Source organism: Trachurus trachurus (assembly GCF_905171665.1).
Source record: "Trachurus trachurus genome assembly, chromosome: 23".
Lineage (NCBI taxonomy): Eukaryota > Metazoa > Chordata > Actinopteri > Carangiformes > Carangidae > Trachurus > Trachurus trachurus.
This window is the reverse complement of record NC_139912.1, coordinates 165,094-182,445: the sequence shown is the minus strand read 5'-3', so window position 1 is coordinate 182,445 and position 17,352 is coordinate 165,094. Positions and strand designations below refer to the sequence as shown.

General features: G+C 44.8%; 1 protein-coding gene across 1 annotated transcript; it reads right to left on the bottom strand.

Annotated features, from left to right (window-relative positions):
- Positions 1 to 8,125: 8,125 nt before the first annotated feature.
- LOC311006474 (D(4) dopamine receptor-like) lies at positions 8,126 to 16,796 on the bottom strand (the record flags this gene model as incomplete). Its single annotated transcript, XM_083999321.1, has 5 exons — positions 8,126 to 8,328; positions 11,697 to 12,027; positions 13,180 to 13,489; positions 15,335 to 15,444; positions 16,497 to 16,796. The coding sequence occupies 5 exons, from the start codon at positions 16,794 to 16,796 to the stop codon at positions 8,126 to 8,128; spliced, it is 1,254 nt and encodes a 417-aa protein (XP_083855447.1).
- Positions 16,797 to 17,352: the final 556 nt, after the last annotated feature.

Sequence of the window (17,352 nt, the reverse complement as noted above, 5' to 3'; positions counted from 1 at the left end):
GGAGTAACAACTAGAAGTCAAACGAAACGTGACATTCAAGAAGGGAAGAATTCACCGGAGATGGCCGACACTCAGTGTGCTAACGACGACAACCCCGTGGAAAACATGTGCTCCGTGCTTCAAACTATCAGTAAGGAAATACGCGACTTCAGGACTGAGCACAAAGTGGATCTACACACTCTCAAAGAAGAACTTAAGGAAGACATGAAAAACGAACTCAAAGATCTCAAACAGGAAATTTACCAAAAACTTTCTGCTAACTCCGCTCGGATCCAGGCCAATGAAACCAGGCTGAATGAAGCAGAAGCCCGGATCAATGAGACCGAGTCGGCTAACACGGCCATGAAGGAGGCGCTCATTAAGTCCATGGAAAGACAAAAAACAATGCAGGAAAAGTTGACAGATATTGAGGGGCGGTCTAGGCGGAATAACATTCGCATTTACGGCGTACCCGAAGGGAAGGAAGGTAACTCCGTGCCTGACTTTGTGGAACAACTTCTGAAAAGTGAGCTTGCACTGACAGCGGATAATAGCCTGCACATTCAGCGCGCACACAGAGCTTTAGCCCGTAAACCGGAGCAGAACCAGCCACCCAGGTCTATAGTGGTAAATTTTTTGGAGTTTAATACCAAAGAAGCAATATTGAAAAAAGCCTGGGGAAAGAAAATAATGATTGAGGGGCGACGCTTGTCATTCGATCATGACTATGCCACAGAAGTTGTTCAGAAGCGCAAGGCATACACGGGAATAAAGAGGCTCCTGAAAGAGAGAGGAATTCGTTTCCAGACTCCGCTGGACAAGATGCGCATTCACTGGGATTCGGGAACACGCACCTACGAGAGCGCACAAGACGCAGCCCAGGAGCTAAGGAAGAGGGGCTACTCAGTGGAAACACCAGGCAGCAGCGCCGCCAACCCGAGCCGGGAGATGGAGCGGCTTCTTCGAGCCCCGACATGGCAGCGAGCCGGGGAGATGAGCACAGATGCTGCGGTCCGCGCGAGGGAAAGATTACAGGAGTTTGAGCGGATTCCCCCCAAGTAATCTTTATTCTCTACCTTGTCACGGTATGTGGTTGGCTCCTTAAAGAAACCAGCGGTGAGAAGTTAATATTTTGACTGATATAACACTCCTGCCTGTGATGAGACTTAAACCGTTATGGAAAAAAAGAAAAAGGAAAATATCCGCACTTCAATTCTTTATTATTTATTATTTGATTATTTCACTCATATTATGAGTAACAGACAATCAACAAGAGTATGTTTTAATTTTGAGGGATATCTTATTTTCATTCAAATATGGTTTGGCAGGGCAGCTACTTTATTATTATTATAATGTTTTCAAATATATATATTTTTTTCTTCTATGCTGGTATGGGGCCAAAATAAGTCAGACCAATGCTAAAGACTTCACTTGGTATACAAAATACATGCTATCGGATGACGTTGGACTGCTAGGATGTGTGAAATTGCGTGTTTCACCTCTAGTGAGGGGCCCTCCAGGAGGAGGATCTCCCCTCAGCCTACCAACGGGGACTCAGGGTGGCGAAGAATCACCCCAACTTGGGAGTTAAATGTTTTTTCTTTGTTTTTTTCAGTTTGCACACGTTGTCCAGATGTTCAGGTCTGTGCAGTTTCAAGTTGTCTGGAGGCTAAAGAATGTAACATGGGATTGGATCATTTAAATGCCATATAATAATATAAAACTGGTGTCACTTAATGTAAATGGGATGAATAATCCAGTCAAGAGGAGCAAGGTCCTGGCTAAATTGAAAAAAGAAAAGGCTCAAGTATTATTTTTGCAGGAAACTCACCTGCCTGAACAAGAGCATGAAAAGTTAAAACGCTTTGGTTTTAGGAATACATTTTATAGTAGCTACAGACCCAGCCAGAAGAGGGGAGTGGCTATCCTTATCACAAATGCAGTTCAATTTGAATGTTTTAAAGAAATTAGGGACAATGAAGGGAGGTTTGTATTAATTAAAGGAAAACTAGAAAACACAATGGTGACAATGATCAATGTATACGCCCCCCCAGAAAGCACTAAATGTTTTTTCAAAACTCTGTTTGACACTATTGCTATAGAAACTGAAGGTATATTGATATGTGGAGGAGATTATAATGTGGTCATGAATCATAACCTGGATACAACAAGCCCAAAAAGAAGCAAGAAGCATCTATCCAAATTTATCAATACATCAGTGCAGGAAATGGGACTAATTGATGTATGGAGAGAACTCCACCCACTAGAAAGGGACTATACACATTATTCGGTACCCCATTCTGTCTACTCCAGAATTGACTACTTTTTAATTAATACAAGTGAAATTCACAGGGTCACAGAATGTAAAATTGGGGTGGCAGATATATCAGACCACAGTGGGATTAGCCTGACAATACACCTGAATAATAGAAAAATAAATACTGTATGGAGGCTAAATGTGGGCATCTTGAACAATCAGGCAAATGTGAAACAGATAAGAGAAGAAATAAAAAGGTATATAGAAGAGAACGATAACGGGGAAGTAAACCCTGCAATTCTATGGGACGGTATGAAGGCAGTCATTCGGGGGAAATTAATCGCTTTGACAGCATCACAAAAAAAGGCTCGACTAGCTATATATAAGCACAAAGTAGAAAAACTGCAAGAATTGGAAAAGAAACATAAAAATACAGAGAATCAGTCCGTATTACAACAAATAAAGAAGGCAAGGGAAGAGATAAATGAGATACTCAGGACAGATATAGAAAAGAGGGCAAGATTTATAAAGCAGACATACTATGAATCAGGCCCAAAAGCAACAAGACTCTTAGCTAGACGACTGCGGAAACAGCAGGCCATTAACACAATTCATAAAATAAGGAACCCTCAAACTAACCAACTATCACACGAACCAGAGAAAATAGAAAAAATATTTGAAAAATATTATAAGAAGCTCTATTCTAAACCATTGTCAGCTGATGAAAAAACAATAAAAAGTTTTCTTGACACACTTGACCTGCCATCTATTGGTGAGACACAGAATGACACTATTACGTCACAACTCACAATTAAGGAGCTAGAAGCTGCAATCAGTAGGTTAAAGACTAGTAAATCCCCAGGTAGTGACGGGTACCCTTCGGAATGGTATAAGGCCTTTCAGAAGGAGCTAACACCTTTGCTTCTGCCTTGCTTTAACTGGACCCTTAACGAGGGTGGGGGCCCCCCATCGTGGAAGGAAGCGATTATTACCGTTTTGCCTAAAGAAGGCAAAGATAAAGAAGACTGCAAAAACTATAGGCCAATCTCACTTTTAAATGTGGACTACAAATTATTTACATCAATTATTTGCAAAAGACTTGAGGCCTTCATACCAGATTTGATTGATGAAGACCAAACCGGTTTTATTAAAGGTCGCCAAACGCATGATAATATTAGAAGAACCCTCCATATTCTAGACAATGCCCAAAAAAGTGGTACAAGTACAATTCTGGTTAGTTTGGATGCTGAAAAAGCGTTTGATAGTGTTAGTTGGTTATTCTTATATGAGGTATTAAAGAGATTTGGCTTCAATGAAAAGGTAATCCAATGTATTAAAACTATGTATCAAGAGCCCACAGCTAAGATCAAAGTAAATGGAAGCTTGTCCAATTCAATTAAGTTGGAGAGGGGGACAAGACAAGGTTGCTGTCTGTCTCCCACTCTTTTTGCTTTATATGTCGAGCCTTTAGCACAGGCAATAAGGCAGAGTGGGGAACTGCAGGGTGTCACTGTAGGGGGGGCTGAACATATCATTGGCCTTTTCGCGGATGATATAATTATTTTTCTTGAACAACCAGATATATGTTTCCCACACCTAATGTCTCTTCTGGAAAATTACAATTACTATTCAGGGTATAAACTCAATATATCAAAAACTCAAATTCTCTCGTTAAATTATTCTCCATCCCGACAAATAAGAGATGCATATAATTTGAAATGGAATTCTAAAACAATGAAGTATCTCGGTGTAACTCTGAGTAAAACACTTACAGACATGTTTGAAAAGAATTATAGTGAAATTGAAAAAAACATCAAAAAAGATTTGGAAAGGTGGTCTACCCTCCCATTAGACTTCAGTGCTAGAATACGGACAGTCAAAATGAATATTTTACCTAAATTGTTATATTTATTTCAAGCTCTTCCAATTAATATCCCCCAAAACAAATTTTTAGCCTGGGACAAGATGATTTCTAGATTCATTTGGAATAGTAAAAAACCAAGAATAAAATTTACGACACTTCAACTACCTAAAAGCAAGGGGGGGATGGCTTTACCTAACCTTTCAGAATATTTTTATGCAGCTCAACTTAGGTATTTGGCCTGTTGGTGTAGACCTGACTATGAGTCTAAATGGAAAGAAATGGAAAGGGAAATACAGGGTTTTCAAACCCAGATATTGGTGGGGGATAAACATTTGATAGGTGCTTTGAGTCATGCTATGAACCCAATAGTAGCATTTACACTTAAAATATGGAGCACTGTTGTAAGAAAATACAAACTTCAGAGGGATATATGCAATCTGGTGTGGTTTGCGTATGATTTAAAGTTCAAGCCAGGGATGTACGACCCAGCATTCAAAGGATGGACACAAAAAGGTGTGACTGCAATATGTACAGTATCAGAAGGTGGACAGTTTCTAAGTTTCCAAGATCTAAAGACAAAGTACAGCCTCGAAAACAAAGACTTTTACAGATATCTGCAGTTGAGAGATTATTTCACAAAAGAGATAAGGTCAAATGAAACTATAAATAAGGTGATTGGAATTATTATTGATTCATACAAACAGAAGGGGTCTCGGCCCATCTCTGCTTTCTATCGAGCTTTGGGTGAGAGTAGGAAGGACTCAACACTTTATATAAAAGCAAAATGGGAAGCAGAACTAAAAATCCAAATACAAGAGGAGGAGTGGTATCATATGTGTGAGATACAATGTACATCAACAAATTCTTTAATATGGAGGGAGTTCTGCTGGAAAAACCTAACTCGCTATTTTATAACACCAAAAATAAAATCTAGGCAACTCGCTGTACAACAAGACTGCTGGAGATTATGTGGGAGCACTGAGGCGGACCATGCACACATCTTCTGGAATTGTATAAAAATGAGGATATACTGGCAAAATGTTAACTCTGTTGTAAAAAATATTTTGGGATATGAAATCCCAAATACTTGTCTAGTGATGTATCTTGGGAATATTGAGAAGGTTGTAATGAAAGAAGATCTGTACTTGACTAAAGTATTACTTGCAGCAAGCAAGAAAGCGGTCACAAGAAACTGGCTCAATGTGAACGCTCCAAACCAGGAGCAGTGGCTGGGAATTGTCCAGGAAATCCATGTTATGGAAAAATTGACGTACCTGCTGAGACTCAAAGTGAACGTATTTGAAAGGAACTGGGAAAAATGGAACATTTACATGAGACATGACACCAACTGAACGAACGCTAAATGGAATAGTGGACTGAACAGTAGCATCTCCAGACAGTATGTTAGTGTTATTATTGTTACTCTAACTTGTACCTTGTTTGTTGTATTGTTTTTCGCCTATATGTGAAAACTCAATAAAAATCTAAGTGTTAAAAAAAAAAAGATTATACTTTATTTCATCCCTGAGGGGAAATGCGTTTGTGACAGCAGCATTTAACAAAAGGAAATAAAAGCAGGACAAATAATGAAATACACAATTCATAAAAATACTTTAAAAAGAAGAAGAAGTTAGGGTTACCGGGGAACATAGGACCTTTTACAAAAAAAAAAGGGTCCTATGTTCCCCACTGTTGCTGGTTGATGGACTCTCTCTACTTATCTAGACTCTCTCTCTCTATCTGGCCTGTCTAGCCTCTACCTGGTCTTTTTACTAAACTTAACCAACTCCTTTCTTCATTGCCTAAACCCAACCGATGGGACAATTAGCCTAAACTTCTCACTCAAAGTCACAACTCAACTTCTCAAAAATAAAAATAGGCCCAAATCTGCCAAGTCACTCATAACTCCACTTCCAGGTATACGGGACCAAAAACTGCATGTTGCCGGGTCCTTTTGGGGAAAAGCGGGGACCAAGGGACCCTTTTTTTTTTTAGAAAAAGGGACCCTTGGTCCCCATTTTTCCCAAATAGGGTCCTATGTTCCCCGGTCCCATACAAAGCGGGGAACATAGGGATGATCCCCCCTAACACTAGTTGTAACAGTAGCAGTAGTAGTTAAAAGTAGTAGTAATAGTTGTCATAACAGTGACAGTAGCAGTAGTTAGCAGTAACAGTAGGTTACAGTGGTAGTTAGAGTGGTAGTTACAGTAGTTAGCATTTAGCAGTTAGCATTTAGCATTTAGCAGTAGCAACAGGTCTGTTTACCTACAGACTCACCTCTCTCTCTCTCCTGCCGGTCTGCAGACAGTCGCTGTCTCTCGCCCCGCTCCAGCTCAGCCTCCTGATGACGTCATCATGATGTCATCGCCTTCATGTGTTCATGTGTTCATACCTTCATGTTGTTTGTTGTGTCTCGGCAGCAGAGTTGATTGTTCAGAGAGAACAGAGAGCAGCTTGTCAGTGTGTGTGTGTGTGTGTGTGTGTGTGTGTGTGTGTGTGTGTGTGTGTGTGAGCATTAGCAGGGCTTACAGAGCTTAATGAGCAGGATAAGTAGGCCAACCAACCAACCAACGTGCTGCTGCAGTTGGACTGTTTAGACTCTCTGTGTTAAAGCTGCACCGGTCTCATCGTTATCACCTTATAGTCTCTATTGATTAGAATAACGATGATGAAGAGGAGGAGGAGGAGGAGGAAGATGAGGAAGAGGAGGAGGAAGAGGACACACACCTGTTTATTGAATATGAGTGAGATCATTTTAAAATAAGTGTGAACAGGTGTGGTGTAAAACATGGAAACATCTTGTCGCTTCAACACTTCCACCAAAACAAGTAAAGTTAAAGCTCCAAGCAGCCAATGAATGGACTCAGCCAATCAGGGGGCTCGTTGTCCTGCAGGGTCAGGGTCAGCCTGCCACTCAAAGCCCCCCCCCCCCCCCCCCCCTCCAACGACCCTTTTTGGTTATTTTAAAACATTCTCTGTGGTCTTTAAATTGTGATTATTATGAAGTTTTTGGCCAAAATCACAAAACCGGTGTCATTTCCCAGAGCTCTCCTCTTCTTCTGCACAGCAATGCAGCTCTGGAGGGGGGGGGGGGGGACTGCTCTGCAACCACCCACCCCCCCCTCACTGTAGCACTAGTGCCCTCCCCTGGGGTTGTGACACGTCAACCCCAGTCTGCCGTTGGTTCACAGCAATTAGAAGGTAGAAAAACTCAGAAATGCAGTTTTGCACTTCCTGTTCTGCTGCTCTGTGCTCTAACACAAGAAGAATACCACAGGAACATGTGAAAAGCACCAAAAACACGATTTCCATCAGAGGGGGTCCTTAAAGGACGACTCGGTGGCATTGACGTGGTCTGAAGGGACCATGAGGCTCCGCCCACGGCGCCATCGTCCTTCAGCCTCTTTAACAACCAGCTCATTAAGCAGCAGCAGCAGCAGCAGCAGCGTTCTCTCACTCTCACTATGAACTCTTTACACCAACATAAGAACAGTTTGTTCTGTTTCATTTACAAGTGCAGGTCGACTTGAAGTATTCATAGACGGGTCCGGGGGGCGTTTTGACCTTCCCATATCAGAAACCCTACAACAGCTACATCTTTACATCTTTACAGCCCCACGTTTGAGCTACGTTTAGAGAGTTTTTGAGAATGTTCAAAAAAAGCAAATCATTTTTCCTAAGAAGAAGAAAAGAAGAAAAACTATTTGAAAAACAACAGAGTCTCCAGGTCCAGGTCCAGGTCCAGGTCCAGGTCCAGGTCCAGGTCCAGGTCCAGGTCCAGGTCCACAATGGAAATAAGCTGATGGCTTTTTTGTGTTTTTATCCCTTTGGCAGAGGTTGTGTCGACTTATGTTGTCTGTTGTCAATAAAGATGTCCATCAATCAATCAATCAATCAATCAATCAATCAATCAATCAATCAATCAATCAATCAATCAATCAATCAATCAATCAAAAGGTCCAGGTCCAGGTCCAGGTCCTGGTTCAGGTCCAGGTCCAGGTCCAGGTCCAGGTCCCGGTCCTGGTTCAGGTCTGACAGCACAGCAGCCGGTGGAAGACGTTCCTGAACTCGGCGTTGAAAGCGGTGTAAATTATGGGATTCACAGCACTGTTGAGGTAGCCCAGCCACGTTACCACGGAGATGAGGGTGGGGCTGATGTCACACGACTGACACCACACCTTGGTGACGTGGATGACGAAGAACGGCGTCCAACAGGCCAGAAACACTCCTGACACACAGACACACAGAGACAGAGGGTCAATTCCTGCCCAATCCCAAGAAATAATTTAACAGCTTTTCATTTTGCTGGTTGCCGCGAGATGCATTCTGGGAAACTTGTCATAGCCCTCCGTTTGAAGGTCCAGGTCCTAACGGGAATTGGGACACCCCTACCCCTACACGGGAACACGCAAAACGGAGGGGTAGGGCCAAGGGGGGAAATGGGATTGGGCCTAAGAATTGACCCTTCGCATAAGCCCCGCCTCCTTGGTTACTGTTGCTACGCCGGGCAAGCTTTCACTCCCAGCCATGCTCCTGGCAGTATTTGGTATCGATTTCAAAGGAAATATCAGCAAATGTCTGGATAAACTGTTCTGAGATAATAGAGAGAAGAAGTCACAAAGATCATTCATAGTTTTCAGTGACGTGACTCGCGCAGGAGGATAAAACATCTGTTCAACGACACGACTGGACAATGTACAGAGCAGCAGTAAGGACCGGTCATTTTACCGTCTATCAACCCACCAAGACTTAGCTCATCTCACTGGTCATGAAACGTTGTCAAACTGCAAGTTTTGGGGCGATTGTGAACCACATACAGCTTTCGCTGCTGTTTTTTTCTCCCACCGCTGTATCAGTCAGTGAAAGCAGTCCCTGCCTGGAGGATCCCTCGCCTCAGGGACGTGCACATAACTATAGAGGGGCAGGGGCTCAACATCAGAAAAGGGCAGTACGTACATTTTTTTCAGGCCTTAATATCAAAATAAATAAATTAAAATAAATTACAGTTACTATATAGTCGGTAGAGAAAGCCTGCACGCCTTCAGGACTGCAGTCAACACGCTGGACCAATTTCCCAACTTCCCGAAACAGAGTCATGACTTCTGAACTGGTAGGCTAAGGCCAATATGGTATTGGGTGCACATTAACATTGCAGAAAAAAAAATCATGTGAGTGCAAGTGCAAAAATAGAAGTGGGCTAAGCCTACAGGACACACAAAACCAAGAAATGACTACTGTGACTGCTACTGTGCATATTTCAGAACAGCAGCAATATTTACAACAGCAAAGTCACAATTAGCAGTAACTCAATATCTGGAAACAAATTCAAATAGTCAGTGAAATCAAGCTGAGTGAGTGATTCCTCCTGTTGCTGTTGTTGGTCACTACATTCAGGTGATGTTAGACAGAGGAGGGGGTGGGGCTTAAAGGGATAGTTCAACATTTTGGCAAATTGGCCCATTGCCATAATCGCTATAGTCATAGCAGTAGGTTCATTACCTTTAATTGTAGGTGTAAGCTATTTTCAGTACGGCGGAGCGCAGCAGCTGGCTTCTCAGAGCTACGCTATGGAGGCTAATGGAATTTCTTGGTTTCCCTCATTAAACTCATCAAATTCAACATCCCAAAACTCCACAGAGCTTTTGTAGACAAGTTGTGAGCTGCACAACCACCACGCTATGAGATAATGACGGAACGATACGAAACGGAGCCGTTTTCGAGGTAAATACAGGGTAAATACGGAGACTGCTTGCTGAAAAACTGTCCCTGAACGCAACGCGCATCAGCGGTTTTGTATGAATTTACCTCGAAAATGGCTCCGTTTCGTATCGTTCCGTCATTATCTCATAGCGTGGTGGTTGTGCAGCTCACAACTTGTCTACAAAAGCGCTGTGGAGTTTTGGGATTTTGTATTTGATGAGTTTGATGAGAGAAACCAAGAAATTCCCTTAGCCTCCATAGCGTAGCTCTGAGCAGCCTGCTGCTGCGCTCCGCTGTACTAAAAATAGCTTACACCTACAATTAAAGGTAACGAACCTACTGCTATGACTATAGCAATTATGGCAATGGGCCAATTTGCCAAAATGTTGAACTATCCCTTTAACTCTTAACAAGCAGTGAGCTAAACAAACACAAATGGGCGCTTTTCTTAAATATGACTCATATTAAGCTCGTTGAATAAGTGGACGGCGACTTGTCAGAACCGACAAGGAAGTGATGTTGGTGGATTTATAACTCACAAAATTCGACACAAGTCGCTCCACTGTCACGTCTCATCTATGTGCGGCGCACACAGAGTTATCGATGAGGCAGCAGCCCCTACTTCTCTCTCTCTCTCTCTGGACGTGCATGTGAGGGAGCGCGCACCGCGGGGCAGCCCCCCCCCCCCCGCCCCTCTGTGAGGGACAGAGCGGAGCAGCAGCGGACAACACACACACACCAACGTACATACACAATACCGTGTGTATTACAAGGAAATGCGTACGGTAGATAACCGTGGCATTTTCACAGCGCGGTTGTTTACATCCTCATGCACAACAGGAATGCATTTATTGAAAAAAAAAAAAAACATTACAAAAAGGGCACTTTTTAATACGAGGCAAAAAGGGCAGGGGCTCAAGCACCCTTTGGGCCCTATGTGTGCACGTGCCTGCCTCGCCTAAAAGCCCAGGTAAAAGCCCTAAAAGCCCTAAAAGCCCAGGTAAAAGCCCTAAAGCCCAGGTAAAAGACCTAAAGCCCAGGTAAAAGCCCTAACAGCCCTAACAGCCCAGGTAAAAGCCCTAAAAGCCCTAACAGCCCAGGTAAAAGCCCTAAAAGCCCATGTAAAAGCCCTAAAAGCCCAGGTAAAAGCCCTAAAAGCCCATGTAAAAGCCCTAACAGCCCAGGTAAAAGCCCTAAAAGCCCATGTAAAAGCCCTAAAAGCCCAGGTAAAAGCCCTAACAGCCCAGGTAAAAGCCCTAAAAGCCCAGATAAAAGCCCTAGAAGCCCAGATAAAAGCCCTAGAAGCCCAGGTAAAAGCCCTAAAAGTACAGCTGTCATTTCGGAGGTGAACATATGGTTATCACCATATTTACACTTGCTCAAGTCAAAAAAAAAAGTCCGCTCGTATCTGAACATCTCTATATTGCTGCTGCCGCCGCCGCCGTAGTAGCAGCAGCAACAACAACATCCTTCTCTACAAACAAATGTTTTTCGTCCTAGTCTCAAAATGTGTCCACAAAAGCAAACGTAATGACTCACTGCAGAAAGCTTGCCAGGCCTATAGTTACGGTTGCTAACGTAGGATTGGACAATAGCCGTTTGTGGGAGGAGTTGGCGAAGGGTCAATTGGAATGGGCTTTATGCACAGCTCCACCACTTCCTGAATTGAAGGCAGCTCCTTCATTTCCTGTCTTACATTATTGGACCAACTGATGAATCCAGGTGTGTCTGAGTCGTCACAATGGTCAGACACACCTGGATTCATCAGTTGGTCCAATAATGTAAGACAGGAAATGAAGGACCTGCCTTAAATTCAGGAAGTAGTGGAGCTGTGCATAAAGCCCATTGGGCAGTACTGGTTCTGGTTGTGGTTGTGGTTGTGGTTGTGCTACTCACCGACGACGACGGGCAGCACCTTCATGGCCTTGCGCTCTCTCCCGCTGACTCTGCTGCTCTTGCTGTTCCTTCTTCTTCCTCTCTTCTTGTTGCTGCTGCTGCTGTTCTTGGTCACGACACTGTTCTCTCTGCTCAGTCCGTCTGCATCTCCATCCCTCCGCTCCGTCGCCTCGCCGTCCGACACGCTGTCCATCTGGGTCACCACCACTTCCCCATCCTGACACTTCTCCTCCTTAACCGGGGTTACCGGGGTTACCGGGGGCATCGTCGTCGTGGGGCCGGTCGCCACGGCGTCCCTCTCTACTTTAGCTCGCCGTAGGGCATAGATATTCTCCATAAAGTGCTGAAAAATCATAATTTTCATGAGAATTTGTCAGGCGAACAGTAGTAGTTTTTTTTGTCTTTTTTGGGATGTTGAGGGTGATATCTTAAAATCGAGTTGCAACAAACCCCAGAATCTTTTTTTCCTGCCTCCCCCTATGTGTCAAGATACTCTCTGCCAAATGTTATAGTTATATGACTATTTATGCCATTGTAGTAGCTAAATATTTGCATTTACATCATTTCACCAGCAAAACGACCCCAGAAAGGGGTTTTGTCCCCTGTAGCTTTCCAGCAGCTAGTTGACCGGGTTGTCCACCCAGGTTTTAATCCTTCAACTTCCTAGAGATCATTTCTGCTGTCAAACCTTTTACAACGCTCCCTGTCTGTTCTCCAAAAAACTGGGATTTTGCCCCCTGGTATAGACCGAATCTCCTTGTTGTTGACATTCTACTTCCTGGTAGAAAACCAGTTGTAATTTGAATGAGATCAATAGTAACAAACGAGAGTTTAGCTATATATCATATTTTTCACGCCCTATCACTTGTGTTGCTATGTGTTGTATTTATTCAGTTTGGGGGAATCACAGTGTCTAGAAAGCATCAGTGGCTCAGCTGACAGGGACAGCTAACGGTAGCTAAGCTAACGGTAGCTAAGCTAACAGTAGCTAAGCTAACGGTAGCTAAGCTAACAGCCGTAGCTAAGCTAACAGCAGGACGTCAGCTGTTAAAACCCTCCCGTTGTGGGACACGACATGAAACTACTCCAGTTAGCTCAGTCATGTTGGAACTCAGATATCCGCTGGAGAAAATATTTGTTCATGGAGCGTTTATTGAGTCACTGAGTTATTAAAGTTAAACAGGTAGCTAACCGTTAGCCCGGCTAATCTATGATAACCATGACTGATTACAAAAATGTGCACACAGAAATAGTAATGTTTGTCCAATCATTGGTTTTATAAACTTTACAAACATCAGATTAGTCTAAACGGTGATATAGTGACGTGAAAAATTAGATAAATATAGTGAAACTCTCGTCCGTCACTATTGTTCTCATGCTGGTTTTCTACCCGGAAGTAGTTGTAAACAACAAGGAGATTCGTCCTGTAGTGGACTCATGAGGGATCAGGTTGTAGTTGTGTTAATTAAAGCCGTGAGTGGACGGGTCGAGTAGCTCGACGCACCTGAGACCGGCTGCGACCGCCCCAGCGCCGCAGTCCTCTGAACATCCAATAATACAAGCAGAGCATGACGGGACAGGGCAGGAAGAAGGAGCAGACGGACGAGTAGACGACGAAGCGCTCGTCCTCCAGTCGACACACGCTGGGGTCACGACCCGGGACCCGGTTCAGACCGAAGACCACCGGACTGGCCACGCCCAGGGACAGGACCCACGTAGCAGCGATGAGCAGCAGCTGGCGAAGGCTGAACTGGTTCCTGTTGTACTGCAGAGGGACCACCACCGCTACGTACCTACAACACAACACAGACCCACAATACAACACAACACAACACGACACGACACGACACGACACGACACGACACGACACGACACGACACGACACGACACAACACAACACAACACAGAGCGGTTAGAGCAGCAGCTGGCGAAGACTGAACTGGTTCCTGTTGTACTGCAGAGGAACCACCACCGCTACGTACCAACAACACAACACAGACCCACAACACAACACAACACAACACAACACAACCACGACACGACACGACACGACACGACACGACACGACACGACACGACACGACACAACACAACCACGACACGACACGACACGACACGACACGACACGACACGACACGACACAACCACGACACGACACGACACGACACGACACGACACGACACGACACGACACAACCACGACACGACACGACACAACCACGACACGACACGACACAACCACGACACGACACGACACGACACGACACGACACGACACAACACAACCACGACACGACACAACACAACACAACACAACCACGACACGACACGACACGACACAACACAACCACGACACGACACGACACGACACGACACAACACAACACAACCACGACACGACACGACACGACACGACACGACACGACACGACACAACCACGACACGACACGACACGACACGACACGACACGACACGACACGACACAACCACGACACGACACGACACAACCACGACACGACACGACACGACACGACACGACACGACACAACACAACCACGACACGACACAACACAACACAACACAACCACGACACGACACGACACGACACAACACAACCACGACACGACACGACACGACACGACACAACACAACCACGACACGACACGACACGACACAACACAACCACGACACGACACGACACGACACAACACAACCACGACACGACACGACACGACACGACACGACACGACACGACACGACACGACACAACCACGACACGACACGACACGACACGACACGACACGACACGACACGACACAACCACGACACGACACGACACGACACGACACGACACGACCACAACACGACACGACACGACACGACACGACACGACACAACACAACACAACCACGACACGACACGACACGACACGACACGACACGACACGACACGACACAACCACGACACGACACGACACGACACGACACGACACGACACGACACGACACAACCACGACACGACACGACACGACACGACACGACACGACACGACACGACACGACACGACACGACACGACACGACACAACACAACCACGACACGACACGACACGACACGACACGACACGACACGACACGACACAGAGCGATTAGAGCAGCAGCTGGCGAAGACTGAACTGGTTCCTGTTGTACTGCAGAGGAACCACCACCGCTACGTACCTAGGGGGGTGAGGGGGAGAGTGGGGTAATGTGAGACACCCCCTGTATCTAGAAAACGGAACACATTTTTGGTCATGTGACCATTATGTTTTCAAGCCCCTTCCATGTCCCCATGGCCATGAAGGAGAGGACCTCATGATGCTGTGGAAAGCATGTTTTTTTCACAAAAATATGATTATTGCATGTAAAAGTAAATGTTCTTGTTATCAACTTGAAATGTACGCACTGCACAAGTAAGTGCACTTGCTCATAGTGTACTGCAAAGAAGTGCACTAAGAGAAGTATGTGAAGAGAAGTATTTCTGCTACCCTTTGAGGCAGACAATAAATCTATCTATCTATCTATCTATCTATCTATCTATCTATCTATCTATCTATCTATCTATCTATCTATCTATCTATCTATCAAGACTGCAGGTGGACTCACCTGTCCACGCTGATGGCACACAGGTTGAGGATGGAGGCCGTGCACAGCATCACGTCCATGGTCATCAGAGCGTCACACACGTAGAAGCTCAACGTCCAGATCCCCAGAAACTGGAGGGACACACACACACAATGAACTCAGTTACACAACACAACAAGCAACACGACCGAAAGGGAAACGGAGTTACACAACACCAGCAACAACCAGCAACACGACCGAAAGGGAAACGGGAGAAGCATAAAGCTCATCAGCTCCCGTCCACATCACCATTCAGAATACATTAATTTCATCACAATGTTTCTTTCTTAACATGTGTGATACAACAGCAGAGCAGCCAGACCAGAATAACCTTAAACCTCTTTCTCTGGGTTTAAATCAGTTTATAATTGTCTAGAATAGAGTTTCATATTTCTTTTTTAAAAGCCCACAACAAGTTTCTTGATGTTTTAACCTCCTCATCTGGTTCGTTCCACTGTTTGACACCAGTGACTGAGACATGTCTCTTCTGAAAACCTCCTCTTTTCTTTGGCTTTTCACACCAAGTACGTTGTTGATTTAATATGCATGGATGTTTTGGTGGACAGTCTATTTATTTATTATGTTTTATTGTTTTTTTTATCTTTAGTATTTTATATTTTTGATGTGTTTTATTTTACTGCACAGCACTAAACCTTAGTGTTTATTTAAAGGTGTAGCTACAGAAATGGCCGTTTGTCCTGTTTGTCGCGCCGAGTTGTCACGAGCTGCAACACGAGTTTACCCGAGTAAGGAAAACAAATTTGATTGGTCATTATCGAGCGGGCGGGATATTCAAAGCTTGGGGCCTGCATCATCCAATGAGAAAAAAAAATACACACTTTCATCCCAGATTTACTCAAAAATAGAATTTAGCACAAAGTTTGTCCTACATCGTCTGATAGATGAGTTATTACATTCATTTTATGATCCAGAGTGGATTTAAATTCAGTTTTCTTTTCTGTACACCTTTAAAACAGTGCTTTATGAATAGATGTTGTGTTGTGTCGTGTCGTGTCGTGTCGTGTCGTTGTGTGGTGTTGTGTTGTGTTGTTGTGTTGTGTTGTGTGTCTGACCTCTGTGTAGACGTAGAGCGGCAGCACCAGCACGGCCCGTGTTGTGTTGTGTTGTGTGTCTGTCCTCTGACCTCTGTGTAGACGTAGAGCGGCAGCACCAGCACGGCCAGCAGCAGGTCGGCCACCGCCAGGCTGATGATGAAGTAGTTGGTGGCGGTTTTCAGCGAGCGCTCGGTGAGGACGCTCACACACACCAGCACGTTGCCCATGACGATGACCAGGATGAGCGGCACGCCGAGGACCAGGGCCACGTAGTTGTAGCCGGGGGGGCCGGGGGGGCCACCGGGGGGGTCGGGGGGGCCACCGGGGGGGCCGCCGGGGGGGCCACCGGAGTCCTGCAGCTGCAGCTCAGCTGGAGAAACAGCAATCATTATTTATTACTTTGTATGAACTATGAACGTAGTCGTACAGTCTGTAAGTGATCTCTGTTGGTTGTGTGTGTGTGTGAAATGGTGTATGGTTTTAAAATCTGTTTTGCAGGATGTAGCTACAGCATTGATTGTCCAAGACCATTTTCCCTCTGGGGACATTAAAGCAGAAGTAAGTGATATATTTGTGTTAATATAAGTCTTAAATAGTTATATCTTCCGACAGCAATCACTTCTATAGAGTGTTTGGACTGAAACACGGGTCTGTCAGTCACTCTGCTCTGCTCTGACCCCAGGAGAAAACTTTCCTTGTATCCTACAACCTTTATCCAATGAGGAGAGAGAACGGCATAAAGGGGCAGTCCTCTCTGTGTGTGCAGCCAAGGGATGCGCCTGAATGTGGTGACGTAGGGACGAGGACCAATAGATCAATGACGAGGGCGGGGGCTGCTAACTCCATCTGCTGACAAGACGTTATGGTGCGTTCAAGGCAACTCGTAACTCATGTTTTTCCGACCTGTGAAGTGGTACCAGTTCGATCTGGTACGAGTTCACGGGT